The sequence below is a fragment of the Jaculus jaculus genome, chromosome 10, assembly GCF_020740685.1.
Source record: "Jaculus jaculus isolate mJacJac1 chromosome 10, mJacJac1.mat.Y.cur, whole genome shotgun sequence".
NCBI classification, from domain to species: Eukaryota; Metazoa; Chordata; class Mammalia; order Rodentia; family Dipodidae; genus Jaculus; species Jaculus jaculus.
In genome coordinates, this window is record NC_059111.1 from 71,565,054 (window position 1) to 71,590,856 (window position 25,803).

General features: G+C 35.2%; 1 protein-coding gene across 4 annotated transcripts in view; it reads left to right on the forward strand.

The window, feature by feature from the left end:
• Positions 1-25,803, forward strand: part of Phf14 (PHD finger protein 14) — a 152,652-nt gene that overhangs the window by 92,597 nt on the left and 34,252 nt on the right. For 3 of the 4 annotated variants that reach the window (XM_045160141.1, XM_045160142.1, XM_004671593.2), the window contains one exon: positions 18,656-18,773. In XM_045160141.1, the coding sequence (XP_045016076.1) occupies positions 18,656-18,773 (118 nt within the window). Of the gene's footprint in view, positions 1-8,706; positions 12,569-18,655; positions 18,774-25,803 lie in introns of those variants that run through there. The other variant, XM_004671592.3, reaches the window with a different exon arrangement.

Genomic DNA, 25,803 nt, shown 5'->3' on the forward strand with positions numbered 1-25,803 from the left:
GTCTTATTCTGTGAATTTAGTGCCTAAGTATCATATTTTAATACTTACATTCATTGTAATATTCCTAGTTCCAAACTATGCTTATATAAACCACCTCAGTAATATCTAAAGAACAAAAAGATGCATCTGTGTATTATTTTAGCAGCACTTAATGTTTAAGAATTATCATTCTGACTGTTAATGGAAATTTGTTTTAAATTTATTATTTCGATATATAAAACCTTTTTGCCTTAATTAGGTTGGAGTGGTAGTTTTCATTATCATTTTTATTTTTGTTCCTAAGTAATTCAGTTCATTTTTTCTTATGGCTATGTTGTTATTTTGAGGTTTTTTTTTTTTTTTTTGGTTTTTCAAGGTAGGGTCTTACTCCAGTCCAGGCTGACCTGGAATTCACTATGGAGTCTCAGGATGGCCTCGAACTCACGGCAATCCTCCTACCTCTGCCTCCCGAGTGCTGGGATTAAAGGCGTGTGCCACCACACCCGGCTTATTTTGAGTAATTTTAAACATTTTAAAATCTTAGATGCGTTTTATTAACCATAATATTACTTTATGTTGTGGCCATAATTTAATTTAATTGCTATCGTTATTCATCAGTTTTTGCCAATTTTCATTATTTGTCTAATACATAGACAGTTCAATTCGATCTGACTATATCAGAATGTGAATTTGGTCAGCATACAAGAAATAAGGCTATACTTTATCATGTATAACTGGGTTCACTTTTCATTGAATGATACTTGTTATCAAATTAAAACCTCTTAATTGGCTTCTTGGAGTGATTTCATGAAAATAGGAAGTAATGCCCTTGCTTTCTCATGCCCTTCAATATCTTCAGTGATCCACTGTACATCCAAAAGTCTCCCAAGTATTTGTGTAGTTACTGAAGTGTCTATTGCTACTGATTTCTAGTTTTATTTCACTGTAGTCTGATAGAATAAACAGAATTATCTCAAAGGTTTGAATTGTTAAGGCATATGTTTTTGCCTTCTTTAAGTATGATTCTTATCATTCTAATGAAAATCATGTCTGTCTGTACCATTTTTTTTTCTTAAAGAGGTATAATTCAGTACTCTGTAAAAAAGGTGCTTTTAAATGAGTTACTTAACCTGTGTTTCTATTTGTAACATACTGAGGCATAGTTGAGAAAGGTATTATGGGTGAGTAGAGGAGGGGGAAGTTAAAGAAGTTGATTATATTTCATGACTACTATTGAAATAATGATGCCATGGTGTCATTTTAGCATAAGGTCATTTATAGTGCCAGCCCTTTTATTTTTAGTACTAGGTTAATGCATGGAGTCAAGGAAGATAAGTGATTCAGTTAAGTCACACAGGTTGAGCTCTGTGAGAAATGATTGATAAAATACATGAAACTAATTCTTTTAAAATGTGTTTCCAACAAATAACATCAAGCAGAGGAGTTTGCTATAAATGAAATGTGCTTTTCCTTCTAAATGCTTAGTGAATCAGATCAACACAGTTGCACTAGGAAGATAGTCATAGGAAGGATTGAAGCCATATGATTCAGTCACATCCAAGTGAAAATCTATTAGTCCCTCTTTTTCTTTTCAAGTGACTGAAATCTTTTAAGCACATACTTCTTTCAGGTTATTTTCATGTTAATTACTAATGAATCACAGAATTATCTGATTGTATCTAGGATCTTGTGACATTGTCTATAAATGTAGCTCTTTTTAAAAGGTAAGTTAAGAGTCATGTACAGCAATAAGCATACTGACTGAAGTTCTTTGATGGTTCTTCTGAAAGTCTTATTTGTAAAGCAGATATAGTCCTTTATTCTGTTAAGACTTCTGTGTTTCTTTTCACCAAACTTATATTCTAAGCTGTGTCATATTTTTAAAATATTATATAAGAATTTAAAGGTATGTAAAGGTATTTGTTTATTCATCTGTCACATTAAATTAGGGGTATATAAAAGCCTCAATAAAAGCCCCATGAATTCCAAAGATCATGGAGTCATTTCTAAAATGTTGAGCAAGAAGTTGTCATATAATCAAAGAAATGAAATTTGCGTAAGACTTTTGAAGAAATGAGTAGGCTTTATTGTTTGAGAAGGGAAATAAGAGATCCTTCAAGAAGATGTATGAGTACAAGTGAATACACAGGACAGGACTGTAGAATTTATGTGTTTTGTAGGCTTAGGCCAACAGTAATTGGGGGCAAAAATTTGGGCTAAAGATCATAAGAGTCCTGGGAAAGGTGTATTGAAGGCAAGGGGTGATATCCAGCACTTTAGAGGACTGTCATTGCAAGGGCTTCTAGTAAGGCAATGAGCAGCTGGAGGCTGACTAGTTTGGGGACTAATTAAAGGAAAAATTGAAAGAATTAAAGTAGGCTAGGAAATATTATAATAACATAATTAACCAAAACTGAGATAGTAAGGACAAAGCATTGTTAAATCAAAATGGCTGACCATAAGCTAAATATAATTTGAAAAGAAGGGTAGGTCAATTACAACACAGTAAGTGGCTTTTTTTGAGGGGAGTTAACAAAGACAAAGCCATTGGTATCCTAGAAGATTGTGTGGTTTAGTTTAGGCCTGTTATAATAGAACTTTTTATAAAGCACTTAAGTTATGGAATTAAGAATGTAAAAAAAAATATAACCCTTCCCCAAAAAACAAAAAAAAAATATAACTCTATAACTAGGTAACAGATTCATTCTTTACTCTCTGGTATTCAACCTTGGTTTTCTTCCTGCATTTACTTTAAGTATGCAATTATGTCTCTGAGTTAAGGTATGGTTGGAAACCATGTTCTGCACAAATGGAGACATTGAGCACAAAGGTTCAATGTCCTTGGCTTAGTTGAGCCACAGGCTGACTACAAGGTATTGAAGCACCCGGTCAAGAATTAATGAGATTAATGCTCTGTTCACTTTTTTTAGTGTTTGTTTTGTAAACCACACATGTCTGTGCTTATTGGTTCTTCTTGTGTTTTTTTAAGATTTTATTTTCATTTTTATTTACTTGTTAGAGAGAGGGAGAGGGAGAGGGAGAGGGAGAGAGAGAGAGAGAGAGAGAGAGAGAGAGAGAGGGAGGGAGGGAGGGAGGGAGGGAGGGAGGGAGGGAGGGAGGGAGAGGGAGAGAGAATGTGCACACCAGGGTTCTAGCCATTGCAAACAAACTCCAGATGCATGTGCATCTGGCTTACATGGGACCTAGAGAGTCAAACCTGGGTCTGTAGGTTTCACAAGCAAGTGCCTTAACCACTAAGCAATCTCTCCAGCCTTATTATTTTTTTTTTTTTTTTTGGGTAAATTTTTTGGCTTTAGTTACTGTGCTTCTTTTTTTTGTGGTCCTTTCATACCAGCTAAATTTGCTTATTTTAAGGTAGTAGTGATGTGGGAATTTTGGGGTGTCTTTGTGAGCAGAGGAACAATTCTAGGTTCTTGGTTGAGCATTGGCCCAGGAGATAGGGTGTTAAGATGGTCACTATCACACAAACACTTCTAACTGAGTCAGTTGCCTCCAAGTTCTCAATAATTTTGAAGAATGGAATCTGCACACCATAGAATGAGGTCTAGAAAGATTTCTTACAGAGTTTAAGAGAAGGAAAGAAGGCAGAGCTCTGCTTCTGCCATAAGGCATGAGGTGGTTGGGGGGTGTACCCTGGAATTGGGAAAGACATAATGAAGTAAAGTAAAACAGACCCTAAGTGAGGAAAATCCACCTAGCAATTCTGATTGGGTTCTTTTTTTTTTTTTTTAAGATTTATTATTTATTTATTTGAGAGAGAGGGTGTGTGAGAATGGGCATATCAGGACCTTTAGCCACTGCAAGTAAACTCCAGACGCATGCCCACCATGTGTATCTGGGTTACGTGAGATCTGGAGAATTGAACCTGGGTCCTTAGGCTTCGCAGGCATATGCCTTAACCACTAAGCCATCTCTCCAGCCCTGATGGGATAGAGTCTTGAGTCCAACCCCTGTGTCAGATGTCCCAGTGCTTCACTAGGATTCCTGGTAGAGGAGTAATCTCACTTATGTTCCTAGGAAAGGGGATTATCTTTCTTGGAAGGGGGTACTCTTCTAGGAATCTTCTGATATTTCTGGCCTCCATCAAGGAGGAGTCTACATGGACTCCTTCAGGGAAAAGGAGATAAGGAAAAATGGATTCTCCTTATAGGCTCTAGAACATTTCTTACTTTAGTATACTTTCATGGGCCATACTAGCCTTAAACTGCCTTAAGAGTTCTTAAACTAGTTTAGGGTACATCACCACAAATATTTGCTAGAATGCAAAGTTTCTGTTTTAGAAGTCCTCAAGTAATGTCCAAAAGCATATATTTCTAACAGGCTCCCAATTCACTCAGCTATTGTTGGTCTGAGAACATTTTTGTCAACTACTGCTTTATGTGTAAAGTTTCAACCAAAAGTCTTAATAGTGATTCTTCGTTTGGCTAGGAATGCAAGTAAGTCAACTATAGTAGGAATTACAAAATAAGCAACGAGCAAACACAACAAACTAGCTTTGATTCTAATTTGGGGCATTTCAATGTAGTGTGTTCTGAATCTTTGAATGAGGTTTTTGGCACCAGTGGCTGTGCAAAGCTTCTGTGTAGTTATTAGTGATATCAGATGGCCGGAAACAGTACGAGAGAAACCAAACTGCCTGTACCTGTATCTGCTCTACCTCTTGCCCTTGTCTTCTACTTTTTTCTTTCTTTCTTTCTCTCTCTCTCTTTTTTTTTTTCAAGGTAGGACCTTACTCTAGCTCAGGCTGACCTGGAATTCACTGTGGAGTCTCATGATGGCTTTTAACTCACAGTGATCCTCCTACCTCTGCCTCCCAAGTACTGAGATTGAAGGCGTACTCCAGGCTTGTACTTTTGAAATAAATGCAGAACAGATATTTATTTAAAGAATACAGAAGCCTGTGCTCAGCACTGATTGCATAGTGAAATGTGGTATTTGTGGGATATCCAATTATATTCTTAATTTCAAGGCATATAGCAGTGAAATACTTCTTGCTTATTTATTTATTATTATTTTGAGATAATGTTTTACTCTAGCCCATGCTGTTCTGGAATTCATTATGTAGTCTCAGGGTGGCCTTGAACTTATGGCAATCATCCTACCTCTGCCTCCTGAGTGCTGGGATTAAAGGCATGTGTCACCACATCCAGCCACTCATTTATTTTTAAGTAAGATACTTTTTGAACATTTAACTTGAAATGTGGTGCTATGGGTTCAGGATAGTCCATGAACCCTAAACCCAATGTTCGTGTTTACTTCTAACCAAAGAACTAGATAAAATAAGACAGAAGGATAATTATTAAATTATTTTATTTATTGAGGGAAGTACAAAACCAAGGGAAGGAAAATGAAGATAACTATGTGGTCTGAGAGCCCACATGGTGGGCCTGGCGAAACCGAAAAGAGATAGTTACATAGGAAAGAAAGAGTTACAGAGTTCCACAGGGAGGGGCCCAGGTATGGATAAACAGGTCTAGGGAACCAAGCAAGAGTTAAGAATTCAGATCATCCTTTGATTTCTAGCAAGTGCATATTGCAAGGGAAGACCTTCCTGCAATCTTACTTTCAGGGGCCCAGTCACCCTAACTGTCCAACAAAACTACCTGAATCACTCTGAAACTGATATTTTACTACAGCGTATTAAATCTTGTTAACTTATACAAAGGTAAGCTTATTTATACATATGTTAATGAACATATTAATTCTTTAAGAAGATTGAGCTTCTCTCCAGTTTTGTTACTGGCTAGATGAATGACCTTTAGTCACCTTCACTTACTTGTAATTTTCTTATCTGTAAAATGAAGGCTTTAATCTCATTTTGATTTATCAATTTTGTAACCTTCATAGCTCATAGATTCCAAAAGTAACAATATCTAGTTCTGAAAAGAATCTTAAAGTCTGTAGTCTTACGCTTGAATTGTCTCCTTAGTTTCACTCTTTTTTTGGCCAGACAGCAAGCCCTTTCCCACCTGAGGAAGCTCTGATCAGAAATTGACAATTTTTCTCTAAAAGGAGCTGCTATGATTTTCCTTAAAATTGTCAACCCTTAGAGTCATATGAAAGAAAGAAATTTAGTTTGTAGTTTTAGGAGGCAGCTATATTATCTTCCTTATGTTTCCTTTCACCTTTTCACATTGAGAATCTGCTTGAATCTGTTATTCCTGAAATGAGGTTTTTACTTCTGTTGGTTTTATGTGAGTTTTGGTGGGTGGAACACTTAAAATTAATTAAAAATAGATAAAGTGAATTTAAAAATAAGATTAGATACAAAGTTTGGACTTGATATATTTTCCTATCTGAGTAATAATGTATAAAGCTTACTATTTTAACATTTGTAATTTGGGTGCAGAAAAATGTTATTTCAAAGAAATTTTGGCCTGAGCATTATGGTGATATGAATATTAGATCTGATAATGTCCCAGACTGCTCTCTGCTTTCCAAATGTATTGCCAAGTTTAGTTCTTATAAGTCATACAAGTTGTGTTTGTCTTATGGGGTTACTGAGGTATAGCAGCAGTAAATAGCCAAATACACAGTTACTACAAGTATATGCTAAAATTACATTTTCTAACTTGTTATGTATTAAAAATTCTTTCTTTCCACAAAAATAGTGCTGTAATGTCTGACAAGTCTACTGCCCTTCTCAGTAGTTCCCAAGATTGATTGAGGCCCCACTATACTGATGCTTTCCGTATTTATTTCATTTAATCCTCACAATAGCCCAATATATGATCCTGATACCAGATGGAAATTAAATTTATTTCTACTTTGTGAATGAGGAAACTGAGAAGATTGCTTGCCTAAGATCACAAAAAACAAACAAAAAAAAAAAAAAAAACTGGTAGAACTGGAGCTTCAACTGCAGCTATCCCATCGTCATGCAAGCCGTGCACTAGTTATCAGTGCACCTTAAGTGTACTGCACTGCTTTCAAGTATTTCACTGTGTAAGCCAAGCACAGTAGATACTTCTGGCAGGCTATCCTAGCTCTGCAAGATGCTACTACCTTGATAGTTACTGATGCATCTATTAGGGAAGCCCTTTGAAAATAGTTAATCCCTTTCTCCTATATTAGTTTATAAGGAAGCTTACCAGGTGCTTATAAAGTAAATGTAAAGCTACACCTTATGTATGATATAAAATGCTGCACCTTTTATCCAGGTGGGGTAGGAGTGAAGACAAGTCACGTAACACTGCTTTGGAATATTAGATGAAATTAGGGATGGAGGAGTATTAGCAGTAGGTCTGCAGTTTCTATAAGTCTTTTTAAAAATAAATCCTAAGGAATATATTTTTTATTTTATGTATTTGAGGGAGAGATGGAGAAAGAGAGAATGGGCACACCAGCTCCTTCAGCCACTGTAAACAAACTCCAGACACACGTACCACTTTGTGCATCTGGCTTATGTGGGTCCTTTGGCTTTGCAGGCAAACACCTTAACCGCTAAGCCACCTCTCCAGCTCCCCACATTTAAACTTTAACACAGATTTAATTAAGATGCAAATGATTTCCACTGATATATGACCTACCTTATTCAAATGAGTATCAAAAGCAAATAATAATTATTTTTCAGTTGTCTGCTAGTCTCCATTACTTGTATATGTAATAAAGCATTAGTTGTATTTGTATTATAAGTGTTATGCTTGCTTCCTCTTGCCTTACGCTTTTGCAGTAGTGCTGAATGTTCAGAAAAAACACTTATCAGATTGTCAGATTGAACATGAGCTCAAAGCTCTTCACTCAGCAGTGAAGTCGAGAAAGAGGTTAGCCTGGATTTTACTGTTTAGCAAGAATTCAGCTCTTTCCATTTCTTCTCACATGTTGATAAAAAAAAAATTTTTTTATGAAGAATGCTTCACGTTGTGTTCTTTTTCCTTGTGCAGTTTTATTTTTACTTTCTTTGGGGGTGATTGACTTTGACATGGTAGCTTTTCATCAGTACTGCTTTGTTTCTTTGTGCCTCTTTTCACTTTCTTTTTCTCAATGGAACTTAGAAGCATTAAACACATCTTTCAATTAGTTAAATATAAAAAATGAACTTTTCTATGATGTTTGGCTACTTGACAATTTTACCTCATCTAAACAGATCTAAATATTTGAAAGAAAAGGTAAATTCTGGTAACTAGCTTGTCAAAAATATATTAATCTCTAAGTGCCTAAGATTTCTTCTCCGAAAGAGGCAAAGGTAGCAAATAATGAAGTTTTACTAGCACAGTCTTTCAAAGGAAGCAAGTATAGGGATAAAAATCACTGGAAAATTTCCTCCTTGAAGATAACAAAACCTAACATGCTAATTAGGGTTGCTTGCTTTAAGCACAGTTGAATGCTTTCTCAGGCATTGTTAAATTTTCCTTCCTCAATGATGAAAACAGCAAACTTCGAACTTTTAAAACATGGATTGATCAAATATGTTTCCTTTATAAATATAAGCCCTTCCTCTTTGATTTTTTTCTTTTTAGTAAAATAGATTTATTTTTACTACCAAAACTAATAATATTAACACAAGAGTTGGCAGCTCAGTGTTCAAAAAATAAAATAGTTTTAAGTAGTGAGAAATACACAAGATCATGGCATTTAGGTTTAGGGTACCTATCTCTTTGTTATTTGAATCTACTGTGGTGTTATTAGTATGTTTCATAAGACATAGTGCAGAGCTGCTATGATCTTTAAATGTTAATGCTCTTTTCTTATCACTTTACCGTGTAGATACCCTTCATGAGACCCAACTGCCACAGCTCATCCTCGAAGGCAATCCCGGAAACCTCTTTTATAAGTGTGATTTTAAAATGTGGATAAGACTCAATAGAGTATAAAGTAAAGGAGAACAGCTATCTTGTCCTTCCCATAAGCTTATCACTGCAAAAAAGTTGCTTTTGCTTGTCGTGTGAATAGAATGTAATTGATGGCTTTGTTACTTGGACAGTACACGACAGTTAATTTGCCTCTGGATTTTTCTTTTCTTTTTATTTTCTCCTTAACTTTTTTGCACTAATCAGAAATACTTGATATGTGCATTATTAAAATAGTGGTTAAATGTCTTGTCAGAATTGTCTTACTAGCTAATTGTCTTTCCCTCTTGCTTCTTTGGCAATTGATGATTCACAGGGTTTGGACTCACTGAAGTCTTGTGGAAGCCTTTGTGATTTAAATACATGTTCTTTTCTGCTGTTGAGTAATAATCCCCTGTTTGTAACCAACAAAAGACAGTGCATTCCCTTAATCTGCTGATCTGTATTAACTAATGTATTACATGTATTCACACTGGAAAGTTCTGCATTGGGAACAGCCATAGATTCATATTAAATGTTATTTCTATTTATAATATTCAGCAAAAGTGAAAGACTTGTGAAGTATATGGCATTCTATTTTGAGTAGTGTGAAAGCACTGATGTTATTAGCATGAAGTTCTTACAACTTTAGATTTTAAGCTCATGGATAAATATATGTCTTTGTTAGTCTTTAGATATGTTTTTAGAAATATCCAGCCTTATTGTTTTATCCAATATGAATTTTCTGTGTTCCAATATAATTTTACTTTTTTCAAACTTAAATATGAAACTGTAAGAAGGGAGATACAAAGCTTGTTGACGATACAGCCTGGCAGCTGAAAGAGCTTCATCAGCATCTGTATCTTTCCAGAGTTTTACAACATTAGAATTTGATCTTCAACCTTTACTGATCCAGTTTTAAGTCATCGGCAGAAATACTTTGACTGTTCAATCACTCAATCTTGAACTGATTTAGAAGAGACTGCTGAGATTGAAATGCACATACACATGTCAGTTGTCAACATGTCTCTTGGAATCTCATATTTAAATTGTGCTTTTGGATCTCTTTTCAGGTATAGTGACAATTGAAAATAGTTTAACTTCATGAGTAGAGTAGACATTGTTGAAGGTGATCAACTGCAAGTGTAATTATAAAGATGATGTCTCTAGTAATCTATAGTGTAGGAACCATATGATTGGTAAGATGTTTAATAAAATTAAAACATGTATGAACTTAATGTATAAAATTAATTTATTGAAAGGTCACATTACATTGCAGTAAAATAATTGTAATTTTTAGCAAAAGAAGAACTTTTTTGAGAATAAGAAAGAATTATCACTATATAACTCTAAGAAAAAGTTGGTGAACTCTGGCTAATTTTAAGAAAAAATAAAAATGTAGATTATCAGTTTTGAATGAACTATGCTAATGTAATAGGCCCTTGCTGTGTTTTAGTATAAAGTGAGAAGATACTAATGGTTATTTTATTTTAGGGTTTCTTTTTCTTTTGTTCATTCTTTCCTTTCTTGAGAATTCTTTTGGTGGTGAGGTTTTGCTGTCACTGTTAACCAAAATTCTTTTCACAATGATTATAATTAGAACAGTCTATAATTAGCATTTTTCATCTTGTAATTTTCAGTGTAGATATGTTCATATTTGGTGCTAGCCCTAAGAATCTTTGTTACATATTACAAATGGAAGCTGTACAATTTATAAGATGATAAAATTCTGTAAAAGTGTAGAACTTTTTTCTTACTTGTTCTTTGATAATTTTATGCATACATATTATAATTTGATCACATGGACCTTTCTTATTACCCTCTCTTATCCCTCCTTCCCCACTGAAACCCTTCTCACCAAATACAAGATTGACAAAAATGACGCCTCCTCCCCCAGCAACATCAGTGACCAGTATAGCTCCATAGGAAGAATTAGGGACTGATCATTCCTCCCTGCACCCAAATACACCAGGGAATGTTGATTGCTCTATATTGTGAAGGTCTTGTTCATAGCTACTGTGAGTTGAGTGCTCTGGCCACGTCATATCCAAGCAAGAGTATTCTACAGCACCCATCACTATCCAGCTTTTACATTCTCTCTGCCCCCACTTCTAAGATGTTCCCTGAATCTTTCTGTGGGAGGAAGAAAGGGGATATGATATAGATGCCCTGTACAGGTTGAGCACTTAGCAGTCACTTATTTTCAGCTAAAAATGTAAAACTTTTGAGGGGAGTAAAATGATAATCTAAACACTTACATTATAAAATTAATCCCTGTCCATAATTGTTCCATTCCTATTAAGAAGGAAAATACTTACCTAAGGAAATACTTCTTAATGACCCATATTTTACAAACATATGTTTATATGAGCAAATACTATTTGACACATAATTGAGAGAGAAAGAAACATTAAAATATCAGGAAGAAAAGTAAATGTCTTTGAAACACAAAAAGATTGACTTGCTCGTAAGTAGTAATGGTCCTCAGACTTTATCTTGCATCAGTATCACAGAAAAAGTTTATTGAGACTCATTTGGCTGTCCTTATCTCTCCCACTACCTACCAGACTTTTGCCTATCTCCTGAGGACTTCTGATTTGTAGATCTTGCATGAGACTTTCAAATCCAAAGCATGGCAGTTATTGAGCTGGTCAGGGACACCATTTTGTGAGCCATTCATGTACAGTTTAAAATAGTTATTCTGATGGGTGTGCTGGCAGGCACCTTTAATCCCAGCACTTGGGAGGCAGAGGTAGGAGAATTGCCATGAGTTTGAGGCCAGCCTGAGACTACACAGTGAATTCCAGGTTAGCCTGGGCTAGTGCAATACCCTATCTTGAAAAACAAAAATAAAAATAAAAAATACCAAAAACAAACCAAAAATGTTATTCTATGGGTTTGATGTCTTTAAGAGGACCTAAAATTCTTTAAATATTTGTTTTTAGGTAAAAAGATTTGCAGTAGTTTCTTCTACAACACAAAATATAACTTCCTTATTTTCACAAATTCAGTTTAATATTCATTTGACTTTTATAGCAATAGCACTGCTTTTAAACAGGTATCAAGGAACATGGCCTTTGTCTAAAACTCAATGGCTCTTTTGTTAACAAAAAAATAAAAGTTGAAATTAGGGTTATGTTTGAACATAAAAATAAGATCAGCCTTAGTTTTAATCCAGCTTAAATGTGTACATTATATTTATGCATCACATTCATATTTCTGCCTTTCTCGCTTTTGAATGCTCTATCTGATATTATACTTGATATTAGCAATGGTCACTGACTAATGATAATATTCACATTCATTATTCTACTTCCTGTGTATATCCTATTACTTAATGAAATAACACTTTTTAATGTTACATCCTTGATTTTAAAAGACACAGACACAACTCATCACTGTGTTTTACTTGATATACAGTAGGGGAACATTTACAAAATTTGTTCAAGAATTCAAAAGGGCTCTGCAACAGAGTAAAATGTTTACATTAAAAAAGTGTTCATTATTTTCGACTATTGTGACTTAATTTAAAATTGCATGACATATGAAGGCAGATTTTTTTTTTTTCCTATCTGTCTGAGTCATCATTTTGTAAATTTACCTCAGATTAAATATTGTGAAATAAGATGGACATGCTTTGCAGATGTTTCCATACAAAAGTGTAAGCCTCCTTCCTGTGGCGCTTACTCTAAGGTGTTCTGTAGGCCTGTCAATAAGATTGACTGCTGTTCAGGTGCATGAGACGTAATGAAATTGAATGCACATGCTGGGCTTTGTAAATAAAATGAGGTTGACCCCTAGTCATTATCTCATTTATCTGATTTACATTGTAAAGTCAGGATTTATACTATTGGTTAGAGTATAATTAGTTAATTTTAAACAGAGAAATGCAAAGTTATGTGGCACTTGAACACAGCAGGCTGTACTTCTGAAAAATTTCCAAAGGCATGAGCAGATGGAGATGAGTTTATTAAAGAACAAAACAGACGTGTTTCAGGTATGGAAATGTCTAATCATTCTCTCATGCTGTGAAAAGATATTTTGACCTTAATTGTGTTTTTTCTTATGAATTGCTTATTTTCTTGCTTTTTTTTTTTATTTCACTTTTAAATTTGCAACCTAGTTGTTGCTGACGTAGATACTGAGTTAATCCCATACTAAATGGACTTGGATTTGGATAATTTTCTAAATAGTTTTTCAGTTAATATGTAACCATGTGTAAATAATTTTTAATCTATCTTACTACTCATTTATTCATTGTTGCTATATAATAGAAATTAGTAGCTGCAATAATGAAATAAATTCAAATCTTTCACACTAGTCTAATATTTGTGAAACATTTCAAACACAGTTTCTGATTAATTTGTATATAAAACTTCATGTAAGTAGTCTTCACTAAACTGGTAAAAAGTGACAATAAATAAATTATTATATTTATTGATATTACTTGCTCTTCTGATATTGGTAGAACGAAGCATTTTGAGAAAGTTTATACTACTTTAAAAGTTATGTAACTAATAGTAGTCCTTAATACATATTTATTCCACTTATTAAAGTGTTTATTTGAAATTTTTGACCACTTTTCACTGAAGTCAGTCACCACTTTCAGATAATGGATTTCTGTATAAGTTTGAATGCTAGTAACATTTTATTTAATTACTGCTAATATTCATTTCTAATTGAGAAACTAAGAATATGCAATTCTCCAGTTTTCTTGATATTTCCTAAGTGAACAAACAGAATATTACATAGTTCTTGATCCTGCTCTTTATTTAACTTTGTATAGACTTGGCAGGGCTCTAAGTACTATGTTTTACTAATATAAAATATGGACATCATTATCAACAGCAACATGATCATAAATATGCATATCCTTTCCTAAGTAAATGCCACAGATTATGCTTCTTGCAAAAGTATAGCTTAATGTGTGGCTATAAATTGTTTGCATAGGAATCTACTTGTTTTAACTACCTTTAAAAAGTATTCAGTATATTGCCCAGGTAAACTTATGAATTAGAAATAAAAAAAAATTAAGAAGCCCTGTGGAACACTTGCTGTTAGTTTGTCTTTAGGTATAGGAGGCAATAAATGAAGTTGATTTTGACTGTTCACAGTGTCAAAGTTCATTAAGCGGCTGATTGAGTGCTTATGTTGTCAGAGCACATGTGAGGTGAAGCATTTTCTTCCTCCTTGTCTAGGGTGGTGTACTTAATCATAATGCTAAGTAAGTATTTTAAATACTTGTAGATAAGCTTATTTGGCCACTGACTTTTATGAAATCAGTGTGTAGAACACTATATAGAGCTTCTCAATTATTTGTATGTGTGGGATATAGGATATTATCTTTAATAGGGATGGGTTTAATCAGGTTTTGTTTTATAGTGTAAGTGGGATTTATTTAATCTTATTAAAACTTAACTGTTAGGGTGCTCAGTCTATAGTGTTATGTGCACAGTATTTGCTAAAGCTTTTAAAAATATTCCATTAAGCATCAAGTTTACATTTCATTTTAAAGCTGTTGTTCATAGGTTAGATTTATATTCTCTTTTCATATTTTAAATACTCCCTTTTTTCATAATGTGATATTTGTATAATAATTCTTTATTAAGAGACATGTGTGTTGTTTAATAAAATATATTGTATTATATTAAACTACTTTTTGTGGATCATTGATTCCTTTTGTAAACTTTGAAATGCCATTTTAATTACTATTTATTTTGACATATGAAATGCATGCTATAGTATTGGTTCGATTAAAATACTTTCAAGTACATATTAGAATAGAGAGTGTAGGATAAAATTGATCAATAATCTTACTATATTATAATTTTCAGAAACAGATGTCTATAACTTCATATTTCAGTCCTGGTTTTAAGGTGTTTTTTTTTTTTTTACCTAGTTGTATTTATCTGAGAGAGAGAGAGAGAAGGGGAGAGGAAAGAATGTGTGTTCCAGGGACTTTTGTAATATAAATGAACTCCAGACTCATGTACCACTTTATGCATCTGGCTTTACATATGTACTGAGCAATCAATCCTGGACCAAAATGCTTTGCAAGCAAGCATCTTTAACCACTCAGCAGTTTTCCCAGCTCTTTAGTTTTAAAACTAATCTAATTTTCAACTAGCCAATATTTGTTTGTTAATAAGATTTGACAAAAAATTTTCAGCAGTGTGAGCAGTGTGTGTACAAGTGACATAGTTAGATTTTGATTATTTACCCTGTTTTTCAATTTTGAAGGTCATTAATGATACCTCTTACATTTGTCATTGGTATAATAATTCTTGAAAATTCTGCTCACTTTCATGTCTGTTCTTCAGAACATTATTAGTGCTAGCACTTTAAACTAGGGGTTTTTCAATTTAGTAGAAACAATAAGATTTTTCAAAATGAAAATAATTTTAGAAATCTTTATAAACTACTTATTTTTATGTCTTTATTTGTTTACCAGAAAATCAGTTGATAACAAGGCTGGGTTATTTCCTTCTGTGTTTTTCTCATTTTGATTTTGGTGGCTGCTAAGGCTACTCACCACTGCTTTTTGCTGTTTAATCTTGGAGTTGAAATTTTCACTTACTGGTGAGTAAGCTAGAATGTCAGAGAACTGCACTGTCACCTCTAATGCTGAATAATCTTGTAAACTACCTTTGAGTTCTACATGTCAACTAAGCCATCCTTTTAAAAAGGGATCTTGTTAATGAAGGATTCAGCAAAATGAGGGCATTTCAAAATATATAATTCCAATTATCTTCTAGCAGAGTTAGCAAGTGAAATCTTTTTTGTTTCCTTTTCTCATTAGTTATTGACTAAAATATAACTTAATTTTATAAGCAATTGAAACCCAAAGCTAACTGAAATGATATCAGAATAACAAACTTGTTCATACTTTATTGGATGGAAATCCATAGCTGTATAACAAAATGACTTAGGTACAAGAAGGTGATAATGAATTAGGGTTCACTTTTATATTCATTATGATGGTTGTCTGAAGATATACATTTTAAATAATGATTTTCAAATTACCATACGGTTATCAAATATATATGTATGGTTGTAATTTGATGGAAACTACGTAAGCATTACTACTATAATGCTTTAATCCCTTAAAACTGCAATTTCAAGCCAGGTGTGGTGGCGCATGCCTTTAATCCCAGCACTTGGGAGGCAAAGGCAGAAGGTTTGCTGTAAGTCCAAGGCTACCCTGAGACTACATCCTGAATTCCAAGTCAGCCTGGGCTACAGTGAAACCCTATCTCAGAAAAATCAAAAAACAAAAAACTACAGTTTCAGCCATCTGAACAATATGGAACATTGCTTGAAAAATTGGTATTAAGTAAAGAAGACTATAGTTTCCAACTATACACGTCCATGTGTTTTACATAATAGAACTTTTCATTATCTTTTTACTGTCTGTTTACCAAGTCCTTAATACTTGTAGTGGTTGAGTTTCTGAATCCAGAAGTTACTGTTAGAGAGATTATGCTTAGACAAATACATTGATAGTATCATGAGTTAGTGGTTGATAGTTTTCAAGCAGGTGAAGATCCTGAAGACCTAGGAAAGTTCAATATAAGAAATCAGGTGCTGGGAAAATGATCCAGTGGGTAAGCATACTTGCCGCGTAAGCATGAAGGCCTGAGAGGACTTGAGACAGCCAGAGTTTGATTCCCAGCACATATTTTAAATGACTTTTTGGGGTTGAGGAACAGAAAATCATTTGGACTCACTGATCAGCCAGTCTAGCTATTAAAAAAAAAAAAAAAGGCACCTCCAGATTGAGTGAGAGACTAAAGGATTCAACAATGAAGAGATAGACAGAAGACACCCAGTCTTCTTTGGTCTCCACATACAAACGTGGTGCATCTGCATCTGCATACATGTACATACACTCTACAGACATGCACGACACCACACAAATCTAAGTAAACAGCAGATGAGTCAAACCCTAACTACAAAAGCTCGACACGGACATGGAGCAGCAGCCTCTTAATATCTACTGATGGCCCTATAATGACAAAGCCAGAGTAAACTGTTCTTTTTGTATTCCTTTGATGAACCAAATAATGGGATGCTTTTTACATTTTCATCAAAATTACTATTAAAATACAAGTCTATGTATTTGGAACAGTATATCCCTCAATGACTTAAAAACAGAATGTTCTCTTGAACACAGAAAGGTTCTATGTCCTTATGTTCAGTGTACCTGAAAGTCTGGCTGTTGAAAAGTAAATTAGTTAACTTGAGGAAAGAAGAACTTTAAACTGTGTGGTCTTGCTGGGAAGTGTCCATATTTTCCATTTGAATTTAAGTTCCATACTGTTACTTGTTAAATTCAGAATAATGGGTATTTTGAGCATCTTGAAAGTTTTGTATTTATTTTTGCATGATCTTTTTGTAATACTGGCACAGTAATTAAAGGTATTTATTTTCCTAGTGGACGTTATCAATTATTCTGGTTAGATTGTAGTAATTATATAACTCGAGTTTATTTCAGAGTCTCAGAAGTTTGAGGAAAAGTGCATATGCTTATTTTATTGAGATGAAAAAAAGTTGTAGAAAAAGAATGGATAAGCCATGGCATATAGATGCATTTTAAACTACATGTCTAAATAGCTTGCATAATTGGCTTAATTTTTTGAAGTTCTTGGTTTCCAAAATGAGTCCTTGAGAGGCTATCTTTTTGTAGTGTAAGAAAAATTTTAAGAAAGAAATATTTATTGTGATTTCTTAAAGTGAGCTGGTATGTGAATGTGTGTGTGTGTTTGTGTGTGTGTGTGTGCATGTGCACACATGTACACATTATTTTTTCTTTGGTGTTTGTATAAGAATAGCTCCTTTCTCTATTTTCCTGATAATAGTTGTTGAATAGTGATTTTCTGGTATACAAAAATAATGTGCATTTTTATATTCTCTCTTTGTTTCTTCATTATAGGTTTCTTGATTTTAATATTTTGAGTCAGTAAAATTGCATAATAAAGAGAATCTAACAGATTAGTTCAGAAATTATGATTTTATTTTTTAAAACACAAGGGACTATAATATATTTTACAGGATGTATACATCATTAGTATGTGTTGTTAAATTTTGATCTTGTTCCAGTTGATGAAAAACTTCTTATACATAACATTGAAATAATGCAGATTTCTCTTCATTGTCAGCAGGATGAGATTGTCTGAAACGAAGAATAGGTATGATAGTTTTCTTAGATTTTGTACATCATAGGAGGCAAGGCACTATCAGAATATTTGCTAGTAAGTTTTAAAATGTACTGAGCAGTACTTTGAAAGATAAAGTGCAGTTAGTGAACTTAAAAAATGGTATTAGGAAGAATATTGAATCCTTAGAGTGGTTTCTTTTGTATTTTTAACTAATACTGTTACTTAACATATAAAAAATTGTTTTTATTTCCTGTAGATTATGTTACCAAGATATCAACATTAAAAGTTAATTTAGAATATTTTAACTTGGAGAAATGAGATAGAGTTGTAAACTTTTGAAACTTTGAATTCTATGTTTCTTACATTAGTAAATATTTTTAAGCCGTTTAATAGATCAGAGGTTAATTCTCTAAGTTCAAAATTGAAATTGGGCATTTTAGTTTTTTTGTATGGATTATACATGTATATTCATTTGTATGCTGTTAAACTTTACCATGAAAAAAATTCTGAATGACAGCTGCCTTGTTATTTTTATTATTGTCACATTTTCCTCAACAATTTATTTCAGTTTTAAGTTGTCTTTATCATGAATATTAATTTCATATAATATTGTGATGAAAAGACAAAGTAATAGTGTTAAAGTTGAAATGCATCACAGTTTATCCTTTGTCTTTGACAGGAATAGTTTTTGTGTTATTTAGATGAGCTGTGAATCTGCTTACCCTGCAGGTGTGATGAATGCAGACTCTGCTACCATTTTGGCTGTTTAGATCCTCCTTTGAAAAAGTCTCCTAAACAAACGGGCTATGGGTGGATATGTCAGGAGTGTGATTCTTCATCTTCTAAGGTAAGGCGGGGAGGCTTGGTTCCCCTCATCTGACAGCTTTTCCATATCACAGTATTATATAATATTATATTTATAACTTTAAAAAGAACTGGAATATGAGAGATGAACATTTTACTCAGAAAGGAAACAACTATACTAAATTATCAAATTTCCTGTGCAGAATATGTAGCTGTTTTATATATTTTTATATTACTTGAACATCTAATATAAAGTTACAATGGACAAAAAAACATGTCTGCTAATTTACTACTTGGAGACAATGGCAGGAATAAGAAATTACAATAGCCCAAAGGCTGACCAATAAAATTCAATTTAAAAATTTTTTTTTGTTTAATTTATTTATTTGAGAGTGACAGAGAGAGAGAAAGAGAGAATGGGCACGCCAAGGCTTCCAGCCACTGCAGACGAACTCCAGACGCGTGTGCCCCCTTGTGCATTTGGCTAATGTGGGTCCTGGGGAATCGAGCCTCAAATCAGGGTCCTCTGGCTTCACAGGCAAGCACTTAAACTCTAAGCCATCTCTCCAGCCCATAAAATTCAATTTTAATTTGGACATGATTCATCTTAAAATATTGTAAAGTGGTTTTAGAGTCTAGTCCTTAAGGAAACTAGTTTTTATATCCTAAATTTTCTCATATTTACCTGAAAGGAAATAATACAAGTTTATGAAAAAATAGCTAGGTTCTTGATGCCATGACTCATTTGACAGAAGTGTTGGATACATTTTCTTGAAGTCATTCTGGTCAGCTATGGATTAATCAACTGTTCTTCCATTATAACCCCCCCCCCCCCCCCCCGCAAACTAAATGCCTGTTGTAGTATGGACACTAAGCCTTTCTTTGAAAACTAATTTATTTTCTTTCCTTCCTTCCCTTCCTCCTTCCCTCCCTCCCTTCCTCCTTCCCTCCCTCCCTCCCTCCCTCCCTCCCTCCCTCCCTTCCTTCCTTCCTTCCTTCCTTTTTCTGTTTTTGAGCTAGGGTTTTGCTCTAGCACAGGCTGTCCTGGAATTTACTATGCAGTCTCAGGGCAACCTCAGACTCACACCAGTCCTCCTCCCTGTGCCTCCCAAGTTCTGGGATTAAAGGCGTGTGTAACCATGCCAGGCTTTTTGGTTTTGTTTTGTTTGCTTAATTATTATTATTATTTTTAAATTATTAGATATGGACATATTTTGTATGCAAACATCACATGTTGGTACCATCCTTTCCCTCCTCCCTGCCCCTTTTCTGAAGAGGCTTTCCTTGTTTGGGTTGCTGGTCAACCCATGGGGATTGTGGGTCATGCATTGTGTCGGGGGGAGGCAATGTCTCTGTGCAAAATGTCCCAATTTCTGGCTGTAACAATCTTTCTGCCCCCTCTTCCACAAAATTCTCTGAGCCATGCTGGGAGTGTTTTAAGTCTAATTCAGAGTTGGGCACTTAGGAACATCTGGATGTCTGGTTTGGTAGGTGTTGAGTGTCCTCATTGTGCTGATAACAGCTTAACTAAGAAAGCAGCACTCTTGCTCATTTCCCCAATTCTTCTGTGGTTTCAGCTAGGGCCTGAGTGAAGTAGGCTGGGTCATTTATCTCAAGTCCAGTTCCTATCTCAAAAAGAGAAGCAGATTCTCCAGCAGAGAGTGAAGTCAGAGCTGGTTAAATGGGATAACCATTATTAATTTAAAGAGGATTAAAAGGGTTTAGACACTCTTATTGTCTGATGTTAGGGGGAGCTTGACAGTGGAAAGCCGAATCATTATCTGAATATGATTCTGATTTGTTTCCCAGTTCCAGATATGGCTTCCTTTCCACTGAGTGGATCTGTTTAGCCAATCCAAGAGCAGTTGGTTACTAACTGTGGCTGTGTGCCACTATTGCACGTGTGTAGCACCATATCAGGTTGTTTGCTTCTGAGTCGCTTCAATAGATGTTAGCCACTTTCTCCTGGTAGCTCATGTAGCACCTTCCAGCAGTAGATGGGCTAATTATCTGGGGTCTGGCTCTTCTCAGGATTCCAACCAGGTCTCTCCATAGTCCATGCCAACAACTTTTGGTGCCTTCAGCAGTAGGATCTTACCTTTAACCTCTGGTTAATAATCATGTGCTCTGACAGAAGTCTGTTTTTTTTTTCCTTCTCTGAGATCTAGTAGGTCTCTGTGATCAATAGCTCATTGCGGATGTAGACCATATACTGGTACAGGGAATTACAGACCAGTGCCCAGGGATTTAAAAAAAAAAAAAAAAAAAAAAAAGGCCAGAAAAGAAAGAGAAATGAGAAATTTCAGGTTAGGCTTTATCTTGCTCTCTCCAGGGTCCTTCAGTGCTGGTAAGCCCCCTAAGGTCCTCTGGTTCCACCTTTTATTCTGACTTCCGGGATATAGGATTCTATGGTACCAATTCAATTTGGGTTCAGTTTTGTGCCCCCCCTCCACCCTTTCTCTTCCCCAAGCCCTACCCTCCCTATTGTCCAAGTGTCAAGATGTTATTCAGTTATGTCAGCAACTTGGGCTGATCCAGGTTAGGAACTGCAGATGAGTGAGATCATGCAATGGTTGTCTTTCTGTGATTGTGTGAGTTCACTTACAATGATCTGTTCCAAGCTCAACCATTTTTCTATAAATTTGAATGTGTCATTTTTTTTCTTACTGCTGAGTAGAATTCCATTGTGTAGATATATCATATCTTGGTTATCCATTCATCTAAAGATGGGCACCTGGGTTGATTCCAGGTTTAGCTATTATGAATTGAGCAGCTATAAACATGAGTGAGCAAATATTTCTGAACTGAGATGTTGAGGTTTTTTTGTTTATTTTTACTTATTTATTTGAGAGTGACAGAGTGAGAAAGTGAGAGAGAGAGAGAGAGAGAGAGAGAGAGAGAGAGAGAGAGAGAGAGAATGGGTGCACCAGGGCCTCCAGCCACTGCAAATGAACTCCAGACATGTGCGCCCCTTGTGCATCTGGCTAATGTGGGTTCTGGGGAATCAAGCCTTGAACCAGGGTCATTAGGCTTCACAGGCAAGCACTTAACCATTAAGCCATCTCTCCAGCCCTGAGATGTTGAGTATTTAGGGTAAATGCCCAGTAAGGGAATAACAGGGTCTGTTGGTAACTCTATATTCAGCCTTTTCAGGAGTCTCCAAGTTAATTTCCACAGTGGTTGTACGAGTTTACATTCCCACCAACAATGAATGAGTTCTCCTATTTCTCCACAGTCTCACCAACATTTCTTTTCATTTGATTTTTTAATGTTTGCTATCCTTACTGGGGTAAGGTGGAATGTCATAGTTTTAATTTGCATTTCCTTAATGGTTAGGGATATTGAACATTTCCTTAAGTGTGTGTTAGCTATTTGTAATTCTTCCTCTGAGAACTCCCTGTTTAGTTCTCTGCCACACTTATGGAGTGGGTTGTTTGACTTTTTATTGTTTAGTTTTTTGAGTTCTTTATAGATTCTAGATATTAATGTTCTATCAGTGGTATATAGCTGGCAAAGATTTTCTCCCATTCAATGGGTAATCTGTTGGCTCTGCTTATGGTATGTTTGTCTATGCAAATCTTTTTAGATTCATGAGATCTCATTGGTTGAGTGCTTGTTTAATTTTCTTGGTTACTGGGCTTTTGTTTAGGAGGTCTTTTTCCAGTCCTATATTGTGGAAAGTGCTTGGTTTTTTTTTTCTTCCAGTAGTTAAAGAGTTTCAGGTCTTGTATTGCAGTCTTTAATCCATTTGGACTTGATTTTTTTTGATTTTCGAGGTAGGGTCTCACTCTAGCTCATGCTGACCTGGAATTCACTATCGAGTCTCAGGGTGGCCTCGAACTCATGGTGATCCTCCTACCTCTGCCTCCCGAGTGCTGGGATTAAAGGCGTGTGCCACCACGCCCAGATGGACTTGATTTTCGTATGTGGTGAAATGTGTGGGTCTAATTTCATTTTTCTACATATGGTCATCCAATTTGTCCAACACCATTTGTTGAAGATCCTGTCTTTTCTCCAGACTACATCATTGGTACCTTTGTCAAAGATCAAGCAGGTGTAGTTTCTAGGTCTTTGATTCTGTTCCATTAGCCATGACTATGGCTTTGTAATACAGCTTTAGATCCGATATGGTGATACTACCAGAGGTGCTTTTGCTGAGGATATGTTTGGCTATCCAAGGCCTTCTTCCATTCCATATGAATTTTCAGATCATTTTTCAATCTCTGTGAAGAATGATGCTGGTATTTTTCTTGGTGTTACATTCAATCTGTATATTGCTTTTGGTTAAATTGCCCATTTTCACAATATTGATTTTACCTAACCAGGAGCATGGGAGGTCTTTCCATCTTCTCAAGTCCTCTATTTCTTGAGTGTTTTTATGTTGTCATTATATAGTTCTTAAACATCCCTTTGTTATTGCAAGGTGTTAATTTTTTTTGTTGGTATTGAAAATGGAATAGCCTCACCGATTTCTTTCTTTGTATATTTGTGCTTTAACATGTAAACCTTCCATGCCTATTCTTTCCACTGTTTTGATCATGAAGTGGTGCTATATTTTGTCAAAGGCCTTCTCTGCATCAATTGAGATGATCATGTGGTTCTAATAGTTCAGTTTTTTTATGTGGTGTATTAAGTTGACTTTTTTTAAAAAATTTTTTATTTATTTATTTGAGAGCGACAGACACAGAGAGAAAGACAGATAGAGAGAGAGAGAGAGAGAATGGGCGCGCCAGGGCTTCCAGCCTCTGCAAATGAACTCCAGACGCGTGCGCCCCCTTGTGCATCTGGCTAACGTGGGACCTGGGGAACCGAGCCTCGAACCGGGGTCCTTAGGCTTCACAGACAAGCACCTAACCCGCTAAGCCATCTCTCCAGCCCTTAAGTTGACTTTTTTATTATGTTAATCCATCCCTGGGATGAAGCCTACTTGATCAAGGTGGATAATGCTTTTGATGTGTTTTTTAATTTGGTCTGCAAGGATCTTTGCATCTGAGTTCATTAGGAATATAGGCCTATAGTTTTCTTTCCTTGTTGCATATCTATCTGGTTTTAGTATTAGAGTGATGCTAGCTTCATAAAAGGAGTCAGGGAGGATTCCCTGGTCTCCCATTATGCGGAATAGTTTGAGAAAATTGGTGTTCGTTCTTCAATGAAGATTTGATAGAATTCAACTGAAAAGCCATCTCTGGTCCTGGACTTTTTCTTTTTGGGGAGGTTTTTGATTACCTTTTCAGTCTCCATGGATGTGATAGGTTTGTTTAGGAGATTAATCTGCTCTGAGTTTGGTTTTGATAGGTGGTATGTGTCTAGGAATTCATCCATTTCTTCCAGATTATCCAGTTTTGTCTAGTAGAGGTTTTGGAAGTATGCTCTGATGAGTCTTCCAATTACATTGATGTCTGTAGTGATCTCTCTGTTTTCATTTCTTATTTTGTTAATTTGAGACGTGTCTCTCTCTCTCTCTCTCTCTCTGTCTCTTTTTGATCAGTTTGGTCAGGGGTTTGTCAATCTTGTTTATTTTGTCAAAAAACCAGCTCATTGTTTCATCAATTTTTAAAATCGCTTTCTTAGTTTCCATTTCATTAATTTCTGTTCAATCTTATCTCTTTACATCTAGAGCTTTTGGGCTGGTTGAATTCTTCTTCTTTTTCCAGGGCTTTTGTGTAGACAGCTAGGTTATTGATTTGTGATCTCTCTTTAATGAAGGCATTTAGGGGTATGAATTTTCCCTCATGACTGCCTTTATTGAGTCCGATAAGTTTTGGTAGGATGTATTTTTATTATTCAATTCTAGGAGTTTTTCAGTTTCTTTTTTGATGTCTTCCATGACCCATTCATTATTTAAAAGTGTGTGGTTTAGTCTCCAGGAACTGGTGGAGTTCTTGATGTGTCTCTTGTTAATTTCTAGCTTTAAAGCATTATAACCTGACATAATGCAGGGAGTTACTTCACTTTTCCTGACTTTATGGAAGCATGCTTTATGGCCTAATATAAGGCCAATTTTGAAGAAGGTTCCATGTGCTGCTGAGAAAAATGTATATTCTGTAGAGTTGGGGTGGAAAGTTCTGTAGATGTCCATTTGGTCTAGTTGATATATGATGTTGTGAACTCTGTTATTTCCCTGTTGATTTTCTGCTTGGATGGTCTGTCTATTGATGGTAGTGGAGTATAGAAGTCTCCAACTGTGATGATGTTGGTGTTTATTTCTGTTTTATTTTTGAGTAGATTTTGTATTATAAACTATGGTTCCCCTGTGTTTGGTGCATATATACTTATGATTGTGATTTGGTTCATTCCCTTGATGAGTAAGAAGTGATCTTCTTTTGGTTTAAAGTCAGATATTAATATGGCATAACCCACTTTTTTTTTTTTCCATTGGCTTGGAATATCATTTTCCGACCTTACACCCTGAGGAGGTGTCTATCTTTAGTGGTGAGGTGGGTTTCTTGAAGGCAACAGATAGAAGGGTCCAGTTTTTTGATCCATCCCGATAACCTATGTCTTTTGATGGTGAGTTAAGACCATTAATATTTAAGGTTATTGCTGTGAGGTTTGAATTAATTCTTGCCATAATTAGGTGTTTTATGGGGATTGGTGCTTTCTTGTGTCATATACTGTTTTGAGCCTGGTTTATTTTGGTTATTGTGATCTTCTTCTTCCTGTTGGCTCTTGAGACTGGTTGACTGTTCTGTGTAGAGTATTCCCTCAAATATTTTCTATCTGTTTGGCTTTGTGTTCATATAATCATAGAGTTGACTTTTTTCATGGAAAGTTGTTCTTTCCCCATCTATTATGAGGGATACTTTTGCTATTTAATGTATCTTGGGTTGGAAGCCATAGTTTTTCAGACTTTGAAGTGTTCCATTCCAGGCCCTTCTGGCTTTCAGAGTTTCCACTGAGAAATCTGATGTTATTCTAATGGCATTGCCTTTGTATGTTGTGAATTGCTTCTCCCTTGCTGCTTTTAACACTCTCTCTGTTTTCATTATTAGGAGTTTGAACTATAATGTGTCTTGGAGAGTTTCTTCTTTGGTCCTGCCTGTTTGGTGTTCTGTGGGCTTGTATTTTGATGG